The sequence below is a fragment of the Salarias fasciatus genome, chromosome 14 (assembly GCF_902148845.1).
Source record: "Salarias fasciatus chromosome 14, fSalaFa1.1, whole genome shotgun sequence".
NCBI classification, from domain to species: domain Eukaryota; kingdom Metazoa; phylum Chordata; class Actinopteri; order Blenniiformes; family Blenniidae; genus Salarias; species Salarias fasciatus.
In genome coordinates, this window is record NC_043758.1 from 34332589 (window position 1) to 34359352 (window position 26764).

General features: G+C 45.7%; 1 protein-coding gene across 1 annotated transcript in view; it reads right to left on the bottom strand.

Annotated features, from left to right (window-relative positions):
• LOC115400308 (roundabout homolog 2) overlaps nucleotides 1-26764 on the bottom strand; it is a 74449-nt gene that overhangs the window by 2144 nt on the left and 45541 nt on the right. Inside the window, exons 8-25 of the mRNA XM_030108102.1 lie at nucleotides 26075-26246; nucleotides 25424-25629; nucleotides 22433-22514; nucleotides 22094-22262; nucleotides 16115-16281; nucleotides 15663-15784; nucleotides 15365-15581; nucleotides 13924-14042; nucleotides 10285-10462; nucleotides 8541-8756; nucleotides 7709-7751; nucleotides 7481-7617; nucleotides 7113-7400; nucleotides 5208-5346; nucleotides 2748-3061; nucleotides 2463-2576; nucleotides 1024-1170; nucleotides 619-740 (exon numbers count right to left, since the gene is read on the bottom strand). Coding sequence (XP_029963962.1) covers nucleotides 619-740; nucleotides 1024-1170; nucleotides 2463-2576; nucleotides 2748-3061; nucleotides 5208-5346; nucleotides 7113-7400; nucleotides 7481-7617; nucleotides 7709-7751; nucleotides 8541-8756; nucleotides 10285-10462; nucleotides 13924-14042; nucleotides 15365-15581; nucleotides 15663-15784; nucleotides 16115-16281; nucleotides 22094-22262; nucleotides 22433-22514; nucleotides 25424-25629; nucleotides 26075-26246 — 2952 coding nt within the window. The remainder of the gene's footprint in view (nucleotides 1-618; nucleotides 741-1023; nucleotides 1171-2462; nucleotides 2577-2747; nucleotides 3062-5207; nucleotides 5347-7112; nucleotides 7401-7480; nucleotides 7618-7708; nucleotides 7752-8540; nucleotides 8757-10284; nucleotides 10463-13923; nucleotides 14043-15364; nucleotides 15582-15662; nucleotides 15785-16114; nucleotides 16282-22093; nucleotides 22263-22432; nucleotides 22515-25423; nucleotides 25630-26074; nucleotides 26247-26764) is intronic.

A 26764-nucleotide genomic window follows, 5' to 3' on the forward strand; every position in this document is an offset into this window, starting at 1 on the left:
TCATTTATTTTTCATTTCATTTTCGTTTATTTATTCGCTTGGCAGGGACAGCGCTCGTCAATGGGCAGAGAGAAACAAAACAATAGAGCTGCAAATGAGCCAGAGTTACTCCAAACCGAGTCATTTTCATCGCTGCTCCCCGTTCCTCCATTTTCAGTTACCAGCGGCGACATTTCCCTGTAATTTAGATGTTTTTATTGCAAAGTTATTTTGCTCTCATTTGGTTTAGATGTTAGATTTTGCACAGTGTGCAGAAATTCAATTGCTTAAGATAGACACCTCTGACCTGAACCCCCAAATCAGTAGAAACAGAATCCCATAGATACATGCACAATGGAAACAATCTGCATCTGTAAATTATGCTTTTAGCACTGAAAACCAAGCGTGAACAAAAATCGCTGTAGTTCAGTAACTCAGTAACTATTCCACTCTTCATGTCCATAGCCCCGGTGAGAAGGTCAGTAATGGTCTTTCCCAGCATGATTTAAAGGTTTAATATCATTCAGAAATTACAATGAGAGGAATGAGTTTCTAACAGGAAAAAAAAAAATAAAGAAGTTAAAGTCAAAACCTGAAATAAGCCGATTGCTGGTTCATTGATCTGACCGTGACACGCACCTCGTCTCTCCGCCGACCGGCCGTGGAGGGCCGTGGAAAGACCCCCCCGCCCAGGGAGCCGTAGCCCGACATCTGGACCTTGGGCAGGAAGCCGGACTGTCCGTACGGGATTACATTCTCATCTGCAGACGACAAACAAAAGCTCTCAGAGTTGCAGATGCAGTTTATGTAGGTTAAACCCTAAGTGGCGGAGCGGACTGAAAATAGACCCCCTGCTGCTAAAAGCGGAGCCACGACTGCAGGATGATAAGTGAGCACACAAGGTGGCAGCTGGTTGTTTCTGAGCTGGGGGGGGGGGATTTGTATGAAGCCTCACAATAATATTAATACACGTGGAGCTGAGCTGCTGCTGTGGTATGAGCTGACAGAGCGGGTGCTGAAGTCGGCGCCGCTCGCCGCACCCACCTTGTGACGACCACTTTGTGGAGCCTCTCCTCTGGGGTGAGAAATGCTCCCCCCTCCTCTGGACAGGGGGCGACATGCTGCTCTCCTTCCTCTCGCCGTCTCCGCGGCTTCGGCTCAAAACGTCGGCCAGGAGCTGCAGGGAGTCGTCTGTGGGAGGGGGGGCGGGCGCAGGGGGGAGCTCTGCATATCATTTTTTTGTTGTTGTTGTCGTTGTTGAAGATTAAAAACACACAGAAGAGAGAAATCCGGTTTCAAAAGGAAGAGTTTGACATTTAGTGATGTTCAGTTGTTGAGAGTCAGATGAGAAGATGCCACACTCTGCGCCTGGGCTGAATATTAAGCTGCAGCTTCGCCCGGAGCCTGGAAACAGTGGGGGACACTGAACCTGAGCTCCAGCGCCACTCTCACCGCCTCTCCAAAGTTCAACCACAAACCTATTAATGTTGTTTGTTTAATCCGGACCACGGACTCGGCTGTAAAAAAAAAAAAAACAAGTCTACATCTTTCAGGGGGTTGTGTGTGAAGTGACCAGTTGCCAGGCAACCGGTGGAAACTCCTGGATGTTACTCCTCCTGTCCCAGAAAAAGGTCAAATGCATAAAACCCCATAAATCCCTCAGCAAGGAAATGAATGACAGAATTTTTCAAAATTCTGGACTTTTCCTTTCATACTTCAGGGGAAATATCACAGCTTTGCAGGGATGAGTGTGTTTGGTGCTTTGTGTTGCAGCTATCGCTGTTAAATAACGCTGAGGAGAATGAAGAAAAGCTAACCGGAGTAAATACTGGGTGCGCCAATACAGAGAGGACTTCATGCTAATACATAAATTTACACCCTCTGAGAAATGTTTCCATTGTTTGTGATTGCATCTGTCTTTAGTGTGTTGAGATCTGCAGTAACAGCAGTGAGAGGCATTTCCTCAGCTGGCCCCTCATGACTTTTATTCACACACTTTAAGACATTACTTGATTTATACTTGAATTTTTATTTTCTGTTGTATATCTGATTATTATTGTCTCTTATATCAGCTGATCATCTCCCACATTGAGTTTTTGACTCTTGCTTCTTTTCTTTGGGGAAAATCAGATTTATTTGCTGTAATAAATAAATGACATATTTGATGACTTTCTCCGACAAGTGAAACTCTATAACATCAGATTTAATACCTGCTCCGCGATGCGTCCAATCACTCCACGGCAAACACGAGCAAGGAGTGACTGTGTTTCCAGCATGTTGTAAACAGAGTCTAATGCATGCAAAACGCTCATTTGAATATTCCCGTTCGCCCATGACAATCACGGTGCTATTCTGAGTCGATTCCCTGATAAATGCATGCAGACATACAGAAAGCTGTGATGTTGTGTCGGTTGCATGACCTTGCAGTTTTGTGTTGATTGGTGGTTAAATTCTGAAACAGGCGGCAGTGGTGTGAGCCGTACCTGTGTCATCAAGCAGCTCTCTCCGGCTCTGGCCGTCCCTGGGCGTTTTCTTCTTACTCCTGGATCTGTGCGCGGCGGCGGCGGCGGGGCTCGGCGCTGCGGCGGGAGCTTGTCCTGACAAGAGAGCACACTGATGTCATCCTCAGGAAACCTGCAGGAACACCCCGCTGCACTCTGAGCAAATGCGACATGATTTCCAGGCACAATACTTCGTGCGGCGTTGCCTCACGAGCTGAATTATACATGCGGCTGTTCGCCGTTGCACTGAAGTGACTTCAGACCGACCTTTCCCGAGGTCGTCGGCCCACTGGCTGGTGTGGTACGCCTCGCCGCCGTCTCGAGCCTTGGCGTTAATAAACAGGTCGGGATTGGACTGGGAGACCTGGTGCTGGCGGCTCAGCAGGTCGAAGTGCTGCAGTCGTGGACTGTCGCTGGACCTGGCTGCGTCTCGCTGGGGGGACACGGTCAGCGTGGCCGAGTAGGAAAGCTCCTCCGGCCTGGGGGGCACGCTGGACAGCTCCTCTCTGGACACGTCCATCAGGTAGGTTCTGGCCGGCAGCGGAGGACACCAGTCATCATCGTCATCTTCCTCCCCAGAGCTGGAAAAAAGGAAGGAAAAAAAAATCACCTTTTTTTCACACTGATAAAGATACAATGATCCATGCGGAAGTGAGGGGGGGTCGCTGAGCTAAAAGGATCTTAAAAGCACCTGATCGCTAGTATTTTAGGGCTCCGCATCATCAGCATTGAAGCCTAAGTGGTGGAAGCATCAATAATTTAAGAGCAGGATGTCTGGTGAGCTCATGAAGTGAATATTGAAAATGTGTAGCAGCAGTTACTCGCAGGACAATGGAAGCATGTCTTCTATGTTTCTATACTATTCTATATTATTTCAGATGGTACTGATTACGTTAAGATCGAGGCTGTGTGGGGGCCACATCCAGTACAGGAACCCTTCGTTCTTCTTCATGCTGAAGGTAGTTCTCTACTCTTTATATCTTAATCATAAAGACACGAGTCAGTATCGGACCACAGAAAATGACGAACGATATGAAGACTACACAGACGAAGGAAGATTTCTTCATGAGAATCTATGCTGAAGGTTCAGAACACTGTATAAACACGTTCAGTGTTGATGAGTTTTAGCTGGTCTGAGAGTATATTGTGATTTAGAGCCATCTGTTCGGGAGAAGGAGCTGCCAAACGTGAGCCCTGTGCAGCCAACACGCAGCACGCGGCAACACACACCCTACACACACCCTGCACACACTGCCAGCCTTCTAATACACACAAGCAGTTTTCCTTTTCTGCAAACAAAACATCACTTTTCATCTTTCTTTGATATGAAATTGAGTGAGCATCTTTCACGTGGGCACTTTGTGTAATAAAGGCTTGGAAAGTAGGTCATAATGAAAGCAGAAAAATTAACCCTCATCTTTCTCACTTATTTCTGTCTTTGCGTTAAACAACATTAAATCATCACGAAGTGCTACTTATGTACTTGTATCCTGTTTTTAGAGTTTTGTGACCAACCCCTCATCAGAAACACATCTGACCTTTAGTATTGATAACTCTTTTTGAAAAGCATGGCGCCTGCTAACATTACAACTAACTGACCTTATTTCTGCACATGAAAAATGTATTCCTTTTTTACATTTAAATAATTAACAGATAATAATTCCAGAAAGGCTGGAGTGTAACATCAGCTGTGCACAAAGTATGATGAACAATTTTGTGGCTCACACAGTAATTATGGCGTGTTGAGTACAGAGACGAAAACATATAAGAACTGTGAGATTTAAATGCATTTCACTAGTGACTCAGTAACTTGGCAACCAGGGTAACGTGGACGTGCTAATGTGCAGATGAAGAGAAATACGAATGTGAGGCGGTTCACTAAAAGCTAAGGTCAGCATGTCATAGTTTCCATATTGGTAATGCTAACTCTTAATTAGCACTGAGGACAAAAATAATTCTCCTATCTGATCTTCTTGGAGTGTTAAAAAAAAAGAAGAAAAGCATCAACGTGAGACACGAGTTTGGTTGTGAAGTAAAAGCACAAGAACATGTTGTGAAATGTAATAAACATGAAAACAGTGATAGAAAATCAGCATCGATGCGCCAGGCATCTGATTCTCACATCTAAAGAGACAGAATGCTAAGAAAGGCTGCAATATTAACAAGAATAAAACTATGCACAAGTGAATACATCTCTAAAAAAAGAAAAGAAAAGAAGGAGCCCACGAGGACGAGAACCACCTCCATGTTTTCTGTTGTCACTCGAGCGCCGTCAGGGCTAATTTAATGACGGACATGTCATTGAAAAGGGAAAGTACTAATCCAGCCTGTCAGATGGTGGCTAATGTCATTACAAAAGACACGGCGTCGTTAGAACGGCCCCCCGTTCCCTCCCCGTTATGTCCGCAATCTGATGTGTCAGAACGAGTTAGAGCCGACGCTTCCCTCCGCAGCCCCGGACGGCAATCTGCTCGCCGCCTGCAGACACTACTGTTAATTTGAAAAGTCCCCAGACCCCCAAACTTCACTCAAGTTTGGTTTAGCAGCCTTGGCAGAGTTACGGGGCAGCTTTAAGATCCATCGGCCTTAACTCCCTTTGTCACATAGGTGAAGTCAGAAGCCTGGCCGCCAATAATAAACTGAGCGAATGAACGGAAGACGGCGACACAAAAAAAAACAAAGTGCGGCGAACAGAAAGAGCCCTGGAGGAAGCTGGGCGGCTCTCACCTGTGCTGCGCCTCCTCTTGGCCTGTTTGGGCGTGACCTCTGTCTTTGTTGGCGGGAAGAGGCAGCGACAGGACATCCACCCAGGTGAGGGGAGCAGATTTGGAGGAGGAGCCGGTGGATCTCTGCTTTACCAGTTTGTCTGGAGAAACAAAAACAGACGTTAAAAGTGTGATTATTCCAGTCGCGACCTGTCGACCTGCGGCTGTCACCTGATGCTCGTCTCCACTAATCAGATCCTCACACACTCCTTCATTGACAGACTGTTTTGTAGTTTTTTCGAGTGTTTTGTGTGTTTAAAAGCACTTTTTCCCCCTATGATTGAAGCCTTTTACTTTCAGTGTCAATTTTTTTTCCTTTTTTTCTTTCCCCTGAACTTCGAGCGTCGGATGCGTGATCGTCTCCATCTCGCCGTCCCGTCCTGAGGTCAGCTGAGGCGCTGACTGTTCCTGAGCTCCTACAGGCTCTGAAACTCTCCGTCCTCCTTGCTTCGCCTGTGACGGCATCGTGTTTCCTTTTGTTGGGCCGTTTCTTTTCATCTTCAAGAGCACCTTGAGCCTCTTCAGAATCGCTGCATATGAGACTGATTAAGAGTTCAGTCCTTCCTACTCTTACTCAGAGACGCTTTTTTCTATTCAAACATTTTAAAAAGTAAAGCATTCCAAGGTGTTTCTCAGCACTGTTGTAAATAGTTCAACAGAGACGGTAGGAAAGAGAAAGCCAACCATAATTCTTTTTTTTTCTGCTTGGTATTTATTGCCTCGTAAACAATCTAATGAAATCAAGGTTGAAAAAAACCAGTGTGTGAGTTTTCAACACTGAAATCAACATGTTTCTATGAGTATAAGTGCTTTATGTTAATTAAAGAGCAAAAATAAATGTCAATATTGCATGAATTTAAAACATCTGGAGTGTCCTTCATACAAATTCTGCTTTTTGAAGTGTTTCATCAAAATGACACCTACAGTCAGTTCAGTAATCCAAATATTTCTCTTCAGCAAGCTTTCTCTTAAAAACCTTCAGTTTTAGAATTTTCCTCACTCAAGCTGTCCTAAATGCAGCACTGTGGGCCTGTAATTTGACACCAGGCTCACTGTTTCTTTAGCTGTTTCTTGGCTTCACATTGCAAATGGGACACCTTGCCTGCAACATGTCGCTCATCCGACTCTGTAACGTCGTTTAAGAAGCAGAACTGAAGAAAACCAGACTGCAGCACTGTACTGAAACCGGCTCCGTCTTTGAAAGGCAGTCATAAAAAAACTTTATGCTGCCGTAAAACATTTTGGTCAATAGTAAAACTACTTTTCTAAATCACTGAACAATGAATAATTAATTGAAATCACCTACAGCAAAATGACTTCTCCTTGCTAACAAATGTATCTTCAACTGACTACAAACTTTAGTGCTGTAAAATTGTCATTACACACCGAAATTAATTACACCCTCAAACTGTCGAACATCATTAGATGTAATGATGTTTCTACTTAGTTTTATGAAATTAAACAGCATCACCATTGAAGTGCATTGGAGTAACAAAGAGGAAAACACTATTTGGAGACTTCACCTGCTAATTATGTCTTGAGAGACAAAATGAAATAATTACAAAGGGAGCTTAAAAAGGTTAATGCGGTTATCGATCATCACTGCCGGGAACAGCCGCAGCGCTGCTTCCTGATTTAATGTAATCGATACGGACAATGATATCAATCCACGTTATTGGAAAACGTCATGTTAAAAGGTCTTCAGCTCTTCCAGCAGATTAACATGAAACATTAAATGTAGTGCTCGGCTGCAGCGGTGGCGGTGGACCGGTCCGGCGCCGGGACCCGCCGGGAGTCAGCGGTCTGGAAACAGCCACAGTGTGTGAACGTAACACTCTGATGGCCGACAGGAGAAGCAGGCCCTCACCGCCGCTCTTCTTGCTGTACTGCAGTTTAGCGTATTCCGATCCGGACTGGCCGGACTTGATGGTCCACTGGTCCAGGTCCGGCTCCAGACCCACCAGCCCGCCGTTGGCCAGCACGGGGTTGCTGCTGTACGGGTCGGGCCCCTGGTTGAAGGACGCGCTGGAGTAGGTGTCGTAGTAGGCCAGCAGGTCGTCGTCGGCCGTGGTGTTGATGGTGCTGTAGATGGGGCTGTCGGTGGACGCCGTGCTGCGCTTCTCCGGCGGGTTGGGGAAGCTGGCGATGCCGACAGCTGGGCAGACGGAGACCGAGTTACGCCACCTGACCGGGGAGCCCCGCCTCCGACCACACTCGACCCCAGAGAGCTCTTACTGTTGTAATATCGCTCCGAGTCCAGCTTTCCGGAGCAGCAGTTGACCGAGTCTTTGCCGCCGTGGCCGAGGTTCGGCGTGGGCCACGAGTCCGCCAGCCAGGGGTAGGTACCCATGTTCGATCCCAGCAGCCCAGGCCTGTGGAGACACGACGGTGGCACACCGGTCACATTTCCTGCTGTGAGCACAGTCTTGTATTGTCTGAATGAAAGCATAACGCCGGGTTTACCCTCCGTTGATGATTCCCGATCCTTCACTGTGAGCAAAGCCGACTGCAACAAGCAGAGAGGAGTCAACTTATAAATCTTGTTTTACAGCAGAATGGATAAAGCCTTCGCCTTAAGGTCTATTTTTAAAGATTCACTTGAAGATAAAGACATTTGGGACTGAATTATTATGCTCCATTACCCAATAAACAGCTCATCCCCACGCGGGGTTTAAGAAAGCAGTTCTGAATCGATATTTTATGAAGATGAGACACACACACACACACACATCGGATCTTTACACCGCAATACATGAAAATACTGTTTTTTTTTCAGTCAGCTAGGGAGCCATAGCTGGCTGAATTAACAAGGTGATAATACATTTACCAATAAAATACAAAACAATAAAACAGTCAGTTTGAAGTATTTATAGCTGAAGCAGCGCCGGGCGGATCGTTGAGGAAAAATATCCCTCAAAGTCACAAAAACAACGGATGTGTTTATGTGTGTTTGTGCCAAAAGGCATATTAAAAATAATCTGAACGTTGTGGTTACTTTATATACATTCTTCTGTGGGCCTTTATCTATTTTTGCTGTGAAAACCAGCCTGTGGGGATAAATGCATTTTAATTAACTGAGCATGCGATTAAAGCGCGGCCATCGCTTTGCAAACTACAAACTGAAATTGAAAACATTCATCACGGCTGCAGATAGCCCGAGAGGTCCATTACGAACTTCTTCACCGTCACCGGCTGAAAACAAAAATCTGATGGTTTTCTCAATAACCGGAGCCGTTCTTTTTCCCCTCGAAGCAAAACCGAGAGTGACGGAGCACACTGCGGCGGCCCTGATCACCTGCCGGCGTGTACGCGAAGGACGTGGTGTAGTGTCCCAGCTGCTTCCTCCTGCGGTGGCGGCAGTACAGCCAGCCGCTGAAGCCCATCAGCACCAGCCAGGCCGCCACGCCCAGGCCGGCGATGAAGGCCGGCTGCCGGATGACGCCGGCGATCTGCTCGGCGATGCTCAGGTCTTCTTTCTTCATGGGCGTTACAGTCTTCTCCAGAGGAGGAGCTAAAAGAAAAAACAGGATGCTTTATCCTCATGTTGCCATGTCATTAATACACACATCAAAAAGCTGTCAGTCTGTGTTCTAAAAAGATTTTCTCTTCTGTCATCTTGAATGGTTCAGGTTATGTAGCCACTGGGAAAATGCCCTCAAGAAACCAAGTCCCAGAGTGCATTACTGCTAGTCCAGGATTGGATTTTCCTGAAAATATCACGGATATGAGGGCAAAGTTCACGTTGATGACTAGGATCTAAGTAGTCCGCCGAGCCATTTCAGTGGAAAAAAAACTTTTCATCTAAAATAGGTGTTTATGGAGGCACGGAGCCAGAACAGGACATTTATATTCTGCTGTGGTCCGTTAGCGCTCCAGTCCAATTCTGGGACCACAATATCCAAATATATCACATACTGTATATAATCAAAAATGATGCCAAAATGGAGCCAAACCAGGATCCATGATTCATTAATACTTTGTCCTGTAACTTCATGAAGGCGTTGGAGTAGCTGTACTTCATCATGAGCACCTCGGAGGAGGAGGCTTCAATCACTCAGTCACTTCAATCATGCATGAAGAGGAAAGAGACGAGGCTGTTTTTATCACTGAGCACTTGAAAACACGTGAAGTTACGATGCTGAGACGGAGCATGGGGTTGAAGACGCCGCTGAAGGAAACTCATGCTGGAGCCACGAGAACGAGACGCTTCCCACGCCGTCATGGAAACGCGATGCTCTGGCTACGATGTGTCAGTCAGTGGAGGACCGTGGTAACAGATGTGGAAACACCAACATGAAGTCTGACTGTGACGCAAGAGTCTCTTGACGTCTTGTCGAAGGTCAAAGGTCTTTGGATCAGGTAACGTTTTCTGACGGTGAACTCAGTCCTCTTGATTTGATCGATTTGAACAATGAAATGTGATCCATGCTCCAGTTCTGCCTGCAATTCTGAATTTACAAAGTGAATAATGTTCAGTTTCATTGAGCTCGTCAGTGGAATTGCATTAATGAATGAATCCAACTTAATTAAAAAAATTAATCTTGTGTGATTTTTATATTCAATTATAATTTTTGTTTTGAAGGTTGTGGTTGAAGCTGTGATGAACCGATTTGTATTTCATAAAAGCTCCAATACAATACCTAAAGGGGCAGTAATTCAGTCCAGATCAGTGCACCTTCCCGTGAATGCCGAATTGTTCCTTTTTAAAATGGCGTAAATGTTATGAGTGAGAGGAGGAACATCTCAGAAGACGGACGGCCTCCAGGCTGCGACCTGTCTGGATTACTGGCTGTGTAAACTGACAGGATGTTTCACTTTCAGGTGATAAACGCAGAGAGAAGGAAGCTAAAAACAGGTCTTATCATCAGCCAACAAAAGTTATTAGCACTGAAAACAAGACTAATCTGTAGAGCGGAGTTCTGTGAGTGCTCCCGACACCTCGCACGTCTTCACACTTCACTCGACGCGCCGATTCCACCTGCGGTAAACTCAGCCCACCGGAAGAGCAGCGTGCCACATTTCGAGTCGGCGTGACTCACCGAGGAGGAGGCTGACGGGCGGACTCTGGGCGCCCACGCCCAGGCTGGTGACGGCAGCCACCGCCACGCTGTACGGCACGCCGGGCAGCAGGCCGGTCAGCAGGATGGACAGCACCGCGCCGTCCACCGTCCGGTTGATCTGGCTCTCGAGATCCGCGTCGCCGCCCAGACACCAGACCTGAGCCACACACACACACACACACACACACACACACACACACACACACACACACAGACACGCTTCAGGTTCTGTTCCTTCAGCAAGACAGGTGCTGTGAATAATACTCATCCCTTCAGAAGAAACACAACACAACAGAACAGAACAGAGTGAAAAAGCCTTTTCACATTCTGGCATTGAGGGGTCATGTGATGGTATGGAGAGGAGAGTGACAACAAAGATACAGCAGAGATGAAAGAGAACGGTGTGTCAGTGTAGCCGCCGTGAAAACGGATCTCACACTTTCAGAGCTGCACGGAGTTTGATATTTTCTAATTCTGAAGTTGTGCTTGCAGTGTGTAGAAAAGCCGAGGCTCTCCTGTCAGGTTACGGTGTCAGATCGCTCCTGTTTCACGTGCGCATACATCGTGCGCTGTTTAAGGTTTGTGGCAGAGCTCCAATATGCTTCCAGGAATCAAACTTCACTCTCTCATGAAGCTTCATTTCTATAGGACCAGATGTTGACAATCAGCCAAACTCCCTACAGTCAGATATTGTTTTGGAAACTGTATGATTTCCAACACAATCGCTAATTTTCCCAGCATTGGGGCTCCGTTTTATAAAATGAATACTGTCTAACTACAAAATCAGAAGAAAAGTCTTTTTTTTGTAAAAAAAAGCAACATCTCTATAACTATGTTGAACTCAGTTTCTTGAACTTCCACTGACTGCTTGGTAACTTTGTTTTATCAAAGTCAAATTTAAAGCAGAGGATGTTGCATCAAATTGCATTGACAATGTAACTTACAAAAACAGTACTTCAGTTTTGTTGTAATCCTGTATTTATGGACAAAGTCTGTTTAAATGTGGCCGCATACACACCTGTTGAGCTGACATTTGCACACACACACAAAAAAAAAAAGAGACTGGGAAATGGGAGTGCGGTGGACAAAAGACAACAAACTTGAAGTGCAGTAATAAAAAGTGAGCTTGGATCCACTCCTGGAATGAAAAGGAGATGAATTTCTTATTGAATGAAGTGAAAACCTTCAGCACAGCTACATTACATCGGCCTGGAGCATTTCTGAAGAGCGTTTAAATGAACCACATCTGATTATTACTATATGACTATTTTAGTTGTCGTGCTCTCGCCGTTATGCGTCACACTGTCGGTTATTTGAGAGGTGCAGCAGAGAGACACACCAAGCGGGGAAAGTCTCTCCACATTCCTGATTCAAGACTCTCTACAGACTCAGATTGCGCTGGATCCGTACGCATTGGCCACAAAGTCTTGCCCCGGGGGGTTTTTCATATTTGATTCATTCAGGCCAGCTGTCAATACAGAGCCGCTTCCTTCCATATCGGGGATCTCAATTACAATATCTGTAAAAGTCACACACAGTGCAGCTTCAGCGAGGAGCCGATGGCTTAAAGCTCTCTGGAGGCCGTGGAACATATTTAGCAGATGCTTTCTGTTCAGAGCTGTCATGTAATCGCTGTGTGCTGAGAAGAAAATATTCCTCTTTCATACAATCAGTTGAGTTGCGGGATAAATTCTCCTTAAAAATGTCTTCTCACACTTGCTGTACTACTTACTGCTATTACTGCTGTAATCTTGAGCATTTCAGGTTATCTGGGTCCAGTTTGCTACGAGCGCTCATCTCCTCTCTAGAATCGTCTGTTCTCCTGTTTACAGCATAATGAAGCACGTTCGCAGCAGAGGTTTGATCTCCTGCATGTTTACGGTCCATCAAACTGCCGGCCTCTCCTTCGCCATGACTTCGGTTCTCTTACTGCCCCTCCTGGATTTTCCTGGCCGCGGGCGAAACGATAATCGACAAGGGAAGATGTTGGAAATGCGGGCATTCTCTCCCACATTACTCGCAGAGAACCGAGGCCCTTTAATTTGTGTGCAGCCAGAAATCTCTGCCACCAGCAGCAGAAGACAGTGTACTAATCATGTAAAATTATAGTGACGTTACAAACCAAATCAAATGGGAGAAACTAGGCTACGAGAATATATTAGCCATTTTTACACGCTTCGAAAACAACTCCAACGGCAAGCAAATTGATTAGTAAGTACCAGAATTCACGGTACATCATTTCGTCAACCCACTCGTCACATCTCGGATGCCAGCGCTCTGCCACTTTATTCCACACACAAGAACCAGACAAGAAGTGAAACGTGAGGCTCCACAGATTAGCAGAATATAGCATTTTTGTTTTAATCAAACATGCCTTCGAATGGGGTGTAAAGAAATGACGCAGTGTGCAGTTTAAAGTTATTATAGTATTCGTTTGTGATGTGGAAACAAAGCCTTTATGTTCGAATAAACTTGTGTTTTCAGAGCTGAAACGTGTGTTTTATTACTGACCAGGTAAATAAATGACAACAGTTTTTAAATTGTCAACAAAACGAAGAAATGGTTCAGTTTGAGCATGATTTTTGAGGTCTGCAGTTCAATACCCACCCCTCCACACAAGGCTGCAGCGGCAGAAACATTCAAACATATGAAGTGAGGCACAAAAAACAACTTTTCATCAATGGAGGAATGTGATTTTTTTTTCCCCTCTAATGCAGTCAATTAAGATGGAATTCACTTACGGTTTCAGAATTAATGTGCTCCTTCAGGATGTTGGCACTGAGCTGATTCAAAGCGTTTATTTGTAATCTAATCTGTAGCAAATCATCTAGATTTATAGAGTGAGCACACAGTTTGTTCTGTATCAAACAGCTTCACCGTGAAAAGGTAGAAACATCCAGCCCGCACCGCTCCTGTACTCTGCATCTTAATTCATCAAACCTTTTATTAATTATCCGTCTATGAGGTTCCTGCATCATAATAAAAAATGTGTCTGGTGCAACCGAGTCAACATCCGGCGTCCCTCAAAACGCCTTTGAAGGCTTGTCCAAAACGCTGCGCGCAGTTCTCAGAAATGAAATATTTAAGGGGATTAAGTGTGATCCCTGCCTTCGGCTGATGAGCTGTCACAATAAAAAGAATCAGGATTTTCATGTGCAGGCTTGTGTGGTTTACTCATAACTTTCTGCATGCAGATGCAAAAAGCAGAGAATAAATCAAACAATGGAAACAGCGAGATGCTTCGGCTTGTGTTTTTTTTTTCCTTCGACTGCGCTCATGCCCGATGATTAGTAGTCACTGTTGTGCTCGTGCTAAGCGACAGATAATCAGAACTCGGTGTTTTTTTCACAAACAGATGACAGGGACAGGCAGTGTTCAGCTGAGACTCCACTGTCAACACCGAGGCTCCTTTCACAAGTTCTGGCAGCACATAAGATGCGGTGACTAACCACTAATTGTTAATTAAAACCAGTGTTTTTTCGTGAGCGGCTCCACAACAAGCGTGGACCGACGCTGACTAATGCCTGCGTAAAAATACACACATCCCCACTGAAAATGAGCAGTTTTATTCCACTTTCTGATGTAGCAATAAGCATCAGCGAGGGGCCGTGGGCTCACCCTGTACTCCCGGATGATCCCGGTCTGGGTGTTGTGCGGCGGCGGCTCCCAGGACACGCTGATGCTGGAGCTGTTGGTGAGCTGCACCACCGACACGGCCTGAGGGGCCGCACTCAAGACTGGAAACACACACGAGAAGGAAGGCGAGATGAGCATTAGTATTATTATCAGACCCCCGTGCGATGCAGACGTGGTATTTATGGCGCTATAGTTTCATAGTGCTTTCCAAGAGCTTTCCTGGAATGAATACAAGAGGTTTCTGTGTAATTTTAGATGAATTAGGATAAATCAGAAAAACCCTCAAAGTCCTATATGAGTGTAGAGGCTGCTGCCTGTTCGGCCCTCGGTGTCTGTGCTGCTCGTGCCTGATTCCTGGTGGAGCTGGAAGCAATGCCGTTTCACCGTCTCCCACATGAGCTCCTGCAGATCACGGAGCATCACATCGCACACGGACCACAGAAAACGGCAGCATCGTCTAAAAACGTGTTCACATGGCCTCTCTGAAGGGAGACGACATGAACACGCACGTGCCGTCCCAGGTCTCGGCGCATCGGGGAGCCGTTTGTTTCTCTGGGAAATGCTTCATGCTCGCTTTGGTGTCAGTAGGAGTCAGTTTAGCGTAGCGTAGCTCGCAGATCAACTCTGCTTCCACTAATTAAGAGTAATAAAGTCTGCCTGTCAGCACCTCTGAAAACCCAATATTAAATCTGCTTCTTTACTAGAAACTGTTTCCTAAATATAACGAAAAAGGTAACAGCACAAAGATAAAGCGTTTTAGCTACATGCTAACAGCACACCTGAAAAACTGTTGCTCATTTTAGCTAATAGATATCACATTTATTCACGTGTGTCATCCATTTGCTTTATCCATGTCTTGTATTTGGATTTGAAGTCATAATTCTCCTGCCTGCTGTGCGGTCCTGACTGTCTCGAACAAACAATGACAGTGAATCCAGAATAAATCTTTTTTGTTTGTGGAGCTGAATGTCCCTCCTTATCAACACAAATCTTCCTGAACGCCATCAGGTTTCCGTGTTCCGGGGATTATCGGCAGCTTTTGAACGAGCCGCCGCGCTGTTAATGCTGAGGACACGTGAGCAGAGAGCAGACGGCTGACGCAGGGAATCGAAGAGCAGGATGACACGGAGGAAGACCAATCATGAGACGGCGGTGAATGAATCTCATCTGAACGGACAAAGTGTGCAATTCACTGAAAGGGGAACTCAGGATCTTCCTTTTTAATGCAGCTTTTAATCAATCTTAATTACATTCATAATATTTAAGTAAGATTGAAACTTTGATTCATCATGTACTTAGTTTTTTTTTCATATTTTAAGTAGGTAATTTAATTTTTTATCATCAAGCAGGGGTGAGGTTACATCTGGAGTTAATATGCATGAATCACTGTGTGTTGGATGGCTGTCCTGCACTTCGCCTTCACCTTCTTCTGGAGTCCGCAGCAGCACCATGAGGCTGTCGTGTCCCTGCAGCTCGTTGAAATACGGCCGGATCTTGACCTCGTACTCCGTGTTGCTGTGCAGGTCCACCAGGATGGTGCTGTGGTCCGACGTGGCCTCCACGTCCTGGACCAGCCAGGAGCTGCCGATGGTCCGGTAAAACACCCGGTAGCCCTGAACGTACCGCGACTGGCGGGCGACCTGGAGAGGACGGGGCGGGGCGCAGAGGCGTGAGCGTCAGGTCACACCTGGCGTTTCGGGTCGATCTGCCCGTCAACTCACGGTCCAGGAGATCTTGGCGCCGGTGGGAGACAGGACCAGCGGCTTCTGCAGGTAAATGGACACCTCCCCCAGCTCCCGCTGCACCTGGCGGTGGTCCACGCCCTGCTCGGTGGGACTCCCATCTGAAACGGCAAACACATCTGTTTTCAGGGCTGAGAGATACGCGGTTAAACAGCAGCTTTTCAGCACTGAGGAAAAGAAAAAAAAACTTTCTGATGAAATTCAACATTGCTCAGGGCAGAAGAGCATCACACTGAGAAAGCAATTAGTTTGGAGACTGAACACGCAAAGCAACTTTTTCTCAACCATGTAGCTCTCTGCCTCAGCCCCACATCCACTATCTTTAATTTCTCTCTTTAAAAATAGAAGCAGGGATCATAACGAAACACCGAGCGTACCAGCAGTGGAGGTTTGTCTTGTTTCTCTTTTGATCCGCCGCTTACGTAACTCACCCTGCGTCCGGACAGGCTCGGAGATGGGACTGGGGTCGCTGAGGCCGTAGGAGTTCACCGCTCGGACAATGAAGAGATAAACGGTGTTTGGGAAGAGTCCAAGCACCGTGTGCCTCTCCTGCCTCACATGGTCCGCCACGGTCTGCCAGGTGCTGCCCACCGACTGGCTGCAGGACAACAACACAGAGTTTGTGTGAAGAAACAAGACAATAGAAATATGTCAGCATGTAAACGCAGCCTTGAATAATGTGATAAAGCAAAGGAATTTGAAGATATGTGAAGAGGTTTGTGCTGACTGGGGCCAGAAAGTTGGACGATTGTAAAGTTATGAAAATACTGTTTGCACTCCTGTTACAAGCAGAGCTTTTTAAAGCTAATTTTTCAGCAGGTATGGAAGAAGCAGCACCCTTGAAGTCAGACTGAGGAAGACTGAAGACCTCCTGCGTTTAAACCACACGAGCCACCATGGCAAATGGACTTCACTTATGTAACAGCCTCAAAGCGCTTCACATGCTCAGTCATGCACGGTGTTCCCACCATCGGGGGCAACACGGGGTCCGATGTCTTGCCCAAGGACACTTTGACACGGTCCCAGGCGGGGATGAGGGGACTGACAGCAACTCCGGGCTTGGAGGACTCATAAACTCATGAAACCAAAAAAGCAATGAGAGTGAATTTAAACTAAAATGAGTTTTAAAACAACCTTTACTCGTACATATATAACATCCTGCTGAGACTGAGCTGTTTACGACCAGGAAACCCTGGAGGAAACCCAGGCACACACAGGGAGAACATGCAAACTTAGGTGGTGATGTGCAGACTGTTGGGGCAGAAACTGAGAAGAATATGAAAAAAAAAGCTCATACTAATCAACACTGAAGTAAAACTGATCAAAACCTTCCAAATCTTCTCGAAAAACTGTTCAAAATGAACTGAATCACAACCAAAACTATCAGAAGAGAGGAGACGTCAACTCAAAATGATAATAGCACAACAGATATGATCTATCTATACTGGATATTGACCTTATATAGTGCTTTTTACAATGCTACAGCAGAGCCCAAAGCGCTTCACACTGCACTATCACATTCACCCATTCACACACACGCTGCTACTGCAAACAGCAACGAAATGCAAAGTAAAAAATCCCAGAAACTTTGCTCATTAGGAAACACTGAAACACTTTAAACCAGCAAAGCTTGAGGTTCAGCAACAAGACAACGCCATGACCTCTGACCCCTCTGTGAGTTCAAGCGCATGTGAGGAAACGCTGATATTTAGTACAACATGACCCCCAGCGTGACCTCGCTTTCATACAGCGGTTCGCAGCACCAATTAACAGCTGACCACACTTAAACGCATGTATATATGTGTATTAAGTGCTTATAGCTTTCTTTTTCATGTTCCAGCATCGTTTCCTCCAACACTGTTGACACAAAACCAAGAAGTTGGAACCAGAAACACGATTCTTTGCCATCACTTCAACATTCATGTGCTTTTGATGTGTGTAAGTGGGAATTCCCACTTCCAAGTGGAGAAATCCTCACATTACCCAAAGAGAAGGTGGAAAAAAGTCTAATTTGATGAAAGCATGTGAGCGTTTAAGTGGGAAATAGCATTTTTAAGCTATGCGATCTGTAATAATTTTACGATATGACAGCAAAGGGAGAGAAAAACAAATCACCTGACTGTGATTAAATCTTGGCAGTTCAGACATTTTTGGTTTCTGGCTCATAATTTATTTCAGTAAAATGCAGTTTCTCAGCTTTGCTCTTGTTATCAATCTTTTTTCTTTATCTTAAAAAAATGCCACAGCCAGAGACCTGACTTAAAACAACACACCTACCACACGGTAACAGCATTCACCTCATTAAGACATGAAAACGTTTTCTCTAAATGCCACTGGCATCAGACAAACCATGTGTGAGATCTCACAGCCAGGGTGCAAATCCCTGAGAGCTGCAACTCAACATTATTTTCACTAGAAATGAGGAACTCTGTCTTTTTTCAACAAGAAATGATCCACGGCTCAGTCAGGAAATGATGTCCACAAGTTCACAGTCCAATTGATGACGGCTGAAAGGACATCCAACAAATAACCAGCCTGAAGAGCAGGAAACCAGATAATTTGTATTGTTTTGCCCTGATAAAAGACCTTTAATTACACTAAGAGGCTATTAGTGTTCTGCCGACTGAAGCAGCGCGCTTGGAAATGGACGCTCTTTTACTGGCTTGCAGGAGTCAGATGAGAAGATAATTACCCACTGTCACATCTGTCTGCAGACAACAGCGGCAACAACCGGCAGAGAGCTCTCCGGGCATGAAGGGTGAAAACAAGGAGAATCCGGGATCCGTCTGCTGTCCGCTAATAACCGCCGAACATCCGCCGGACGCTCCGCATCCCAGCAATGAGGTGAAAGGTGACAGGTCTGTGCTTTCCTCCGCAAAAAACTAAAGTATCTACGCTCAACTGAGACCTCTGATGTAAATATTTGTTATTCATTCATTCCTTGTTCAATTCTATATAAATATATTTCATTATGTATGTATGGATGTATTATGTTTGCTGTATCATTTGTGAAGCACTCACACTTAAATAAAGATTGCTTTGTTGATCTCTTTATTTACCTCTTTGCAAATGTTTTTTTCTCCCCAAAATCTTCTTGCGGTGAACAAAAAAACAAGTGAAATAATCCATCTGTTTGCTCTCAGGTGTGCGAGACTCATCTCATTTCATGAATACATAACAGGCCTGAGGTTTCGTTCCCTCTTTTATTGCGGACGGGCTTAACGACGGCGGCCCGATGAGTCCGGCGTGGATACAGCGGCCCGATGCTGCGCACGTACGGCCGCCATCAAACAGCGCGAGCGCCGTGCAGCATTTTTCTCAACTCCTTGGAGAAGGCGATGGCGAGGTAATCACACCAAGCAGGCCACAGATATTCCTTTTTCTCCCCCCACTATCCTCAATGCCACCTTCTCACCAAATGTTTTTTTTTTTGGGGGGGGAGAACTGTTTTTCCTTTTAAGCCGAGTCAAAAGCAGCATCTGGAAATGGATTTCTAAAGTGGAATCTACAGTGGCTGCTTTCACATAAATACTCCATCAAGGTTTTATTCTCATTGAAAAACTAAAACATTTATAGAGTCTAGAAATTTACTGTATACCAGATCAGACTGTACAAACAAAAACAAAACAAAAAAAAAACCCCACAGGAATGGATTTGTTAGTTCATACTGATGCCTGACGGGAAAAAAAAAAAACAAAAAACAAGTAATTTGACGGTGGTGGAGCGTGCAGTCGTGAGAGGATCTTCAGAGTAAAGACGGGCCACAATGAAATAGAAGCGTGTGTGTGTGTGTGTGTGTTTGTGTGTGTGTGTGTGTGTGTGTGTGTGTGTGCGTGCGTGCCCTGCTCCCTCTCTCCTGCCTCTAATGAGTGAACTCTCCAGCTCATCCCCTCCTTCCGCTGCCCCAGGACAGGACAGGCCGAGCTGACCGCGGCGGTAATTGTCTCGTCTCTTCACTCACTGTCCGCCCGCCTGGCCGCGGCCTGCGGTCGGTTGTTAGAGCCGCCGCGGCTCTCCTCGGGAGGACGCGGCTAAACACTGATGCAGCGAGTGTCACGGTTTTCCCTCCCCGGCGTCACTTAGCAGAGCCGTCGCTCCCTCGGGCAGAGATGAGTCATTTCCAAACTCTAATGACTCCAAATGAAGAAGACTTCATTATGTGGGAATAGTCAGTCAGACGGTGAGACCTTTATCGGGAGTGGGAAGTAAAGCAGAGAGTGTCTGCTGAACTTTTCACCCACGGAGAAGCAAAAGCAGAGCAAAAGTCACATTAAGAATGCAGAAAAGCACCAAATTTATGTTAATTTTTTTGGCTACCAATAATCACAAATGTAGGAAAAGAGCAACAAAAAGCTGTGATATGGACAGATAGATGCATTTAGGACTAATACTACAGGGATTTTTGCCAAGTTCCCATGGTTAAGATATCTACTAACCAGGCACCACAGCAACTATCATCCAGCTTAGCCATAGTTTTACATTAAAATGATTATTCCCTTTTAAAGAATCTACATGCAGCCAAGCATAGTCTGACAAAAGAGTGAGAATGTGTGAACGTTCACACGTGGAGCAGATCACAAATTTAAACCACATTCACAATGAAACATCTAATTAACCACAAAAGGTTTGCTTCCATGCGCGATGTATTCACACTCTCCACGAATATATATCTGCTCAACCCGCTGGACTAGATTATACCCGCAGTGGAATATTTCAAAATAAGATCATGTCTGGTAACAGCAGGAAGTGAGGATCACGAAGCTAAAACATCAAGCAAAGAGAAGACTAGTCGAGTTAATTGGTTTGTGTCTGGTTTAAAACTGAGAAAGAGCACTGTTTTATGCTAAAAATCACAAAAACTCGATATTAACATCAAATGCTTAAATCTATTCCAAGACTTCACAATATTATCGTGGATGGATGGACACTGAATGTGCATAAACAACTTGTAAATACAGAATTAGTTTTTACTTCTTTCTTAGTAGTTTCAGCAGGGTTCAGTCATTAGATGCCATTGTTTTATTTTTATTGGTGTATTTTTATTTCACTATAAAGTAGTGGTTCAGTACCTGTACTTTTTTAGCTTTGAGAAACTGAAGCAGAATAATCTGTATTTTTATTTTTACATTTTTTTTTTTCACCACAGGTATCTGTCCTTCAACATAAGTACAGAACGTGTACAGTGAATTATTATGGGAGCCAATCAGTGAATGTGACTCATGTTAAGACTGCTCGGGTGGTAAAATATGCAATCAAAGACAAACTCAAGAGTCTATTGTAGAATCACCACCTATTTAAAGTACAAAGCATAATTGCTGACTGCTTTTGGATTCAGATGGAGTCCTCGTCAGATCAAACACTCTATGAATCATCCCAACTGACTTTTATCTGTTATTTCCATTAATCAGCAGCATGCGAGGCTTCATGGTACATTCTGTCCGTAAATCATGCATCTTAGTATAGATAATTATGACATAAACATATTAAAAACAGATCAAATAAAAGAAAGGAATACAAATACTATATAAGAACTGATAACTTGAAGTTATAGCCGTGCGTTTGTTCATGTATTATAAATGGAACTTTAATCAGTCATGTGTTCATGAGCTCATAATCTGAGGTCTTCAGTCAAGTTTTACGGACTATTTACACAATTCACACTAATTTTTCTCTCATTTTGCATTTTGTTATGTCATGTATAAAACTATCAATTACAGTAATTCACTCTGTTCCTTTGCCTTCATCTACATGTATTTGGCTTGATAGTTTTATGTGAAGGCAGTCAAGTCTCTTACATGACCTTCATCCCAGAGAAAGCCTCCTCATCATCAGTAAACAGGTTCTCACCACAAATAAAGAAATAAGCAGAACAAAAGCAGCAGCAGCAGCAGCAGCAGCAGCAGCAGCAGCGTCTTCATGTGGAGAGCAGTTTCTCCTTCTCCGAGCTCAGCCAGATCCTTCCCATTGGGTTCTACGAACAGCCAGCTCCAGCCATTAGACTCCATTCTTTTATTTTTATTAGCGTATTTATATTTCACTGTAAATTCTGGTTTGGAGTTTCATTTGTATTCAGCTGTGATTTGTAGCAATAGGCGTTGGAGAGAAACAACGCAGGAATATTTCTGCTGTTATCAAGTCTCACAAAGTTTTTCTAAATTACACAAATGTTGCATATATTTATGTGTCCACAGTAACATTCTCAGATATGCTGTGGAAGTTAAATCCTCCCTGGTGCGATTTCAGGCTTCGAAGCTGCTCTGTGTGGAGTCTGCATGTTATTCGTGTGCATCGGCCCCGGGTGAACCCGTCATTCACCCGCAGTCAGCTGCACAAAGCCAATAAAGGATCAGTGTGTTGGTTTAATTGCAAATCAGGAACTTCAGCTCACACCCCCGATGAGCGCTGCGTACCTGAAGGCCTCGATGATGTAGGAGGTGACGGCGGCTCCGCCCTCGTGCGGATTGGACTGCCAGGTGAGGGTGACGGTGTTCTTGGTGACCTCCGTCACCACGGGCTTCTGCGGCGGCCCCGGCAGCTGGATGAACTCGGAGACCCTGGACGGCGACGAGGCTCCGTCCTCTGGAGAGACAGGGAGCGTCAGCGGCTGATTCTCATCAGAACTCTGTCCTTCCGGGGCTCCTGCTCCTTTGAAGAGCGAGCGAGCGTCTTGTGGAGTGCGGAGGTGTGGTGTGAGTGACGGAGTGTGAAGTGTCACAGAACGACAGAGTGGCCACTTTTCGCCGGAGTACCTCTGACAGTCAGCATCCCGCTCCAGCTCGACTCCCCCGTGATGCTGGAGACCTCGCACGTGTACATCCCCGAGTCAGAGTCCTGTTGGAACAGCAGCCAGCGTTTCAGACAGGCTCCACAAAGGAAGCCGGGAAGACAAGCGCTGCGAGCGCTTTCGCTTTTTGAGGGATGTTTTGGATGCACGGGGACGACCGAGCAAATGAAGAGACGAGGAGAGTTTATAGCGAAATCCTGTTTTTACCTATTCGCCTCTTAATCCTTCTGACAGTGTTTGAAGGAACATTCACCCTGAGCGCTGAAGGTTGTTCTCTTCTGTGCGGCTGAGCGGCGGTGATTTTCGAAGTGTGGGAGGACAAGCCCCCATAACATTTCTCCAGAAACTCCCCATGGGGTCAAACATGAGTGAATGTCAGCCTTCATAATGTTTTCAGACTAATCTTAACGCCTGCGGGAATCTATAGGAAATGAAATGAAGCTTTCCTCGAATGTCAAAACCATTAATTCGATCATTCTATCCATAAATTCAGTACTTGCGAACAAACGAAATAATGTTGGCGTTTACCCTCCATTTAGATGTTTTAAATCATTGTTTCTTCTCAAAAAGTGAAATGTTCCTCCTCCTAGTGAAGCTCTTTGGTGGCCCTCATGGGGAAAAAGATGGTCATTTAAAAGTGATGTCCAACATAGCACATTCGTCAGGAACAAATGATAAAATCCCTGAGAGATTTTAAAGTTACTTTTTAATTCAAAATTCAGATTTTGTAAAACTGTTTTCCCAATAAATAACTGTTTGTGGTAGTTGAGCTGATCACCTTAAAATCCCAGCCGTAATCATGCCAAAAGCTGATAGACATACTTAGAAACAGCTTATTTTTGAGATAATTTCTTGAAACTTTATGAAGTTACGGAGTTTGAGACAGCTGAAAACATGACAAGCAAGTCAAGGCCGCATCTGCACTCGTCTCTGCAACGACATCGGCTTCGCATGGAGAAACGACAAGCTGTAAAAAAAACACAATATTACATGATAAAGCTTTGGAAAGCAAATTTTGTTCACAAATAGCTCCCAAACTACTCATTCTGCCATTCTGAACAAAACTTTTTCCTCCCAGCATCGAGCAGAACAGTGACAGTAAAGACTGTAAAATTAGACTGAGAGGCATGGGAAGGCTCCAGAGAGCTCCGGAGAACTGCAAAACTGGGAAGCAGGCAAAAGAAATGCATCATATGCTGCTCATTACCTTTTTTCTGAAGGGGTAATCTCATTCTTCTCTCTATATTTAAGCCTTCTCAGAAATGCGGGAAGGAGTTTACAGTGGAAAACACATTTCAGTGGCCTGAAGTCTCCTCCGCTGTGCTGCTGCTCCCCAACGGATCAATTCTGCTAACGCTGTAATTCCTGATGCGACTGTGGCTCCAGAGGGAATCCTCAACCTGATCACCACAGACTTGATCAAATAGTCACCCACAGTGATTGATGCTGGAGAGGTTTATTTACCTGCTGCTGTCCACGTGATTTCCTCCTGCTGGCGTCTCATCAGGAGACACACAAACATTCCTTCCCTTCGTAATTGTGTGTAACTCCTCAGAATTCTCTGAGCTGCACTGTTGACAGCGGAAGCTTAATCTTCTCATATGCCCAAGGTAAATATGAGGCGGGGCAGCCGCTGGAGTTTTGCACATTCTTGTCCTTTTGCTCAACAATTTGGATTAATATTTAAATCTCCTCCCCCACAAAAGCAGCTGCCATGCTGTCACGTCTCCCGCATAAAGACGAAGCAGAGTGATGTGAGGACACCGACTGCGCGTGAAAGACCAGTCCGATCCAGCTGTGCTGCGCTGGACAAGATAACTGTAATAGTTTTAACTCCTTCCGTGTCTGTTTCACAAACAATCTGATTCCAAGGCTTCACACACACAAACACACATTTAATCGCTGTTACTGCAGAATAACCGGCGGCGGAGAGTCTCCCGAGCAGCTGAAAGACCTTGAGGCCCGGCGCTCCACCTGCCCTCCTCTGTACATGATGGAGTGTGCGTGGCTGCGCGCTCGGCGTTCGCCCGCCGTGACGCTGCTCTGGCTCCGAGCCCGTCGTCAGACCATATGAGATCACCCGCCGCAGCGCTGACCTCTGGCTGACAGACAGCGCAGCGTGTGGGCAGGTGAACTTCTTCAGATGACTCCACTGCTGCTAAAATATTGATGGCGGGCGGGGGCATCGGCGGGATAAATATTTTTAGTCCGTCACTCGTCATCTCCATTCCCCTCTTTCTTTTTTTTTTCTTTGTCAACCCCTCGATGCCACACTAATGCATCTCTTCTGTTCCATTGAGCACATTGGCATGGCAGATTTCCCCCGCCTCAGCGGTGCGCTGGACCGAGCCCTAATGCTCCAAGTTTTGCTGAGCTCCGCTGCCGAGGAACAGGACGAGGGAGGAGGTGAAGACGCTCGGGTCCGGCCAGGAGATTAATTAAAAGCCGGTTAGATGATTAATCATCTATCGCCGGTCAATTAACAAAAACGACGCCGCTCTGGCTGCGTCCTGCGTCCACTCCCTGACCTCCAGGTGGGGTTGCGGCAGAAAGGGGCTTCTGGCTGCTCCTCCGTCAAAGTGGAACACATTAGCATTTACAAACAAGCCCCTTCATTAACATTACAATTACACACCGCACGAACACATAATTGTGCTGAGGAGATGCGCGCTGCCTCGGAGAGACTGCTCTTTGAAACTCGGTCTCACCTTAATTTTACAAACACAAATGGAGCTTCTTGATGTAAATAAGAAAAAATGAGCTGGCGTGTGGGCTGCAGCGGAGGTGACGGAGATCAGACGGGGATGTTTACAGTATTTAACTCTCTTCTTGTATTTTCAATCAGGCTATTTTTCATTCCATTTAAAGGCGCGACTGGCTTTCAGAAATCATCCTTTTCATTACCCTTTTCCATTAAACGACTTCCAAACACACACACACACACAGACACACACACCTTCACGTCTGCGATTTGCAGCGTGCCGTTCTCCATCAAGGTCACTCGAGGTTGTTTCCCCTCGAGTCTCTCTCCATCCTTGTCCCACGAAATCTTCACCGAGGTTCCGCCGACCACGCGGCAGTGCAGCTGCGCCGTGGCGCCTCGAGACGCCGTCTGGTTGGCCGGTCCCTGGCGGATGATCGGGGGGATACGACCGGAGGGACCTGCAAGTTTTGGGAGAGAGGGAAGGCAGGAGATTACGCTCGGGCTGTCGTCTCTTTTCCAATTAGCCACACACAGGAGCAGAAATAGAGGAAAAATTGATCTGGGAGTCGCACAAAAGGCCTGCAGAAAATATGATTAAAAAGTTCCCAGCCGCTCGGGTGCAAGGGGTGAAAATGCTTTAGATGCTTAGTAGGCAGAAAACAATAAGCCGCATAAAAGCTTAAATCTGGTGCTTACAAGCTGCCTGAGGAAGAACATTAAGCCTTGAATTCATCGCTCATCCAGCATGGGGCCTCTTAACGGTGTTTTCTCTCTGTCTTTATGAGCCTTATTGTTGTGCACCTACTAAGTAATTAATATGTTTTGTGCTCATTAGCCGACTGTACAGAGTAGAGAATAGAGCTCTCCCGGGTGGGAGCGTGACTGTGCAGATCGAAGCCGTACCTCCCTCCACCTCCAGCAGCGCCTTCGTCAGCACGCTCCCGGCCACGGAGATGGCCTGGCAGATATAGAAGCCCGAGTCCTCGGGGTGGACGTCGGTGATGGTCAGCTCTCCGCTCATGGAGACGGAGTAACGGCCCGACTGTGACGGCGGCTGGCCCGGGAACAACAGCATCTGAACACACAAACGCGGATGATCAATGAGTCAATCTTGATTATTTAATCATATTTGATTAAACGATTGCATCGTTTTGTCGATGACTTCGCTGTGTCATTTTCAAGCCTATCAGCTCCTCTGTTCATGTCTTTATTTAAGGCTTCTTAATGGTGCAGCAGTGTTAGTGTCGGTCCAGTTTTTCATATTTGGACTCCAGTTTCCTCACACAGTTTAAAGACAGGCTTGTCAGATGAACCGGTGAGTCTAAACCAGCTGTAGGTTTGTCTCTCTGTGGGACACGGGGCGAGGTGGACGGGTGACCTGGATAGAGGGGCTGAATCCTGCCCCCGCCATGAAGCTGGTATAGAAGACAAATGTACGGCGGGATAAACTTTGTCTTCATTTCTTCTTAAGTCCCACGTTTATCCACTGACTGTTACACACAATATATATTTAGTATTTTTGAAACCTGTCTTTATTCTTATTCGTATCATTACTGGCTGGTGGTTTATGGGTTAGAACCTTCGACTCCCAGC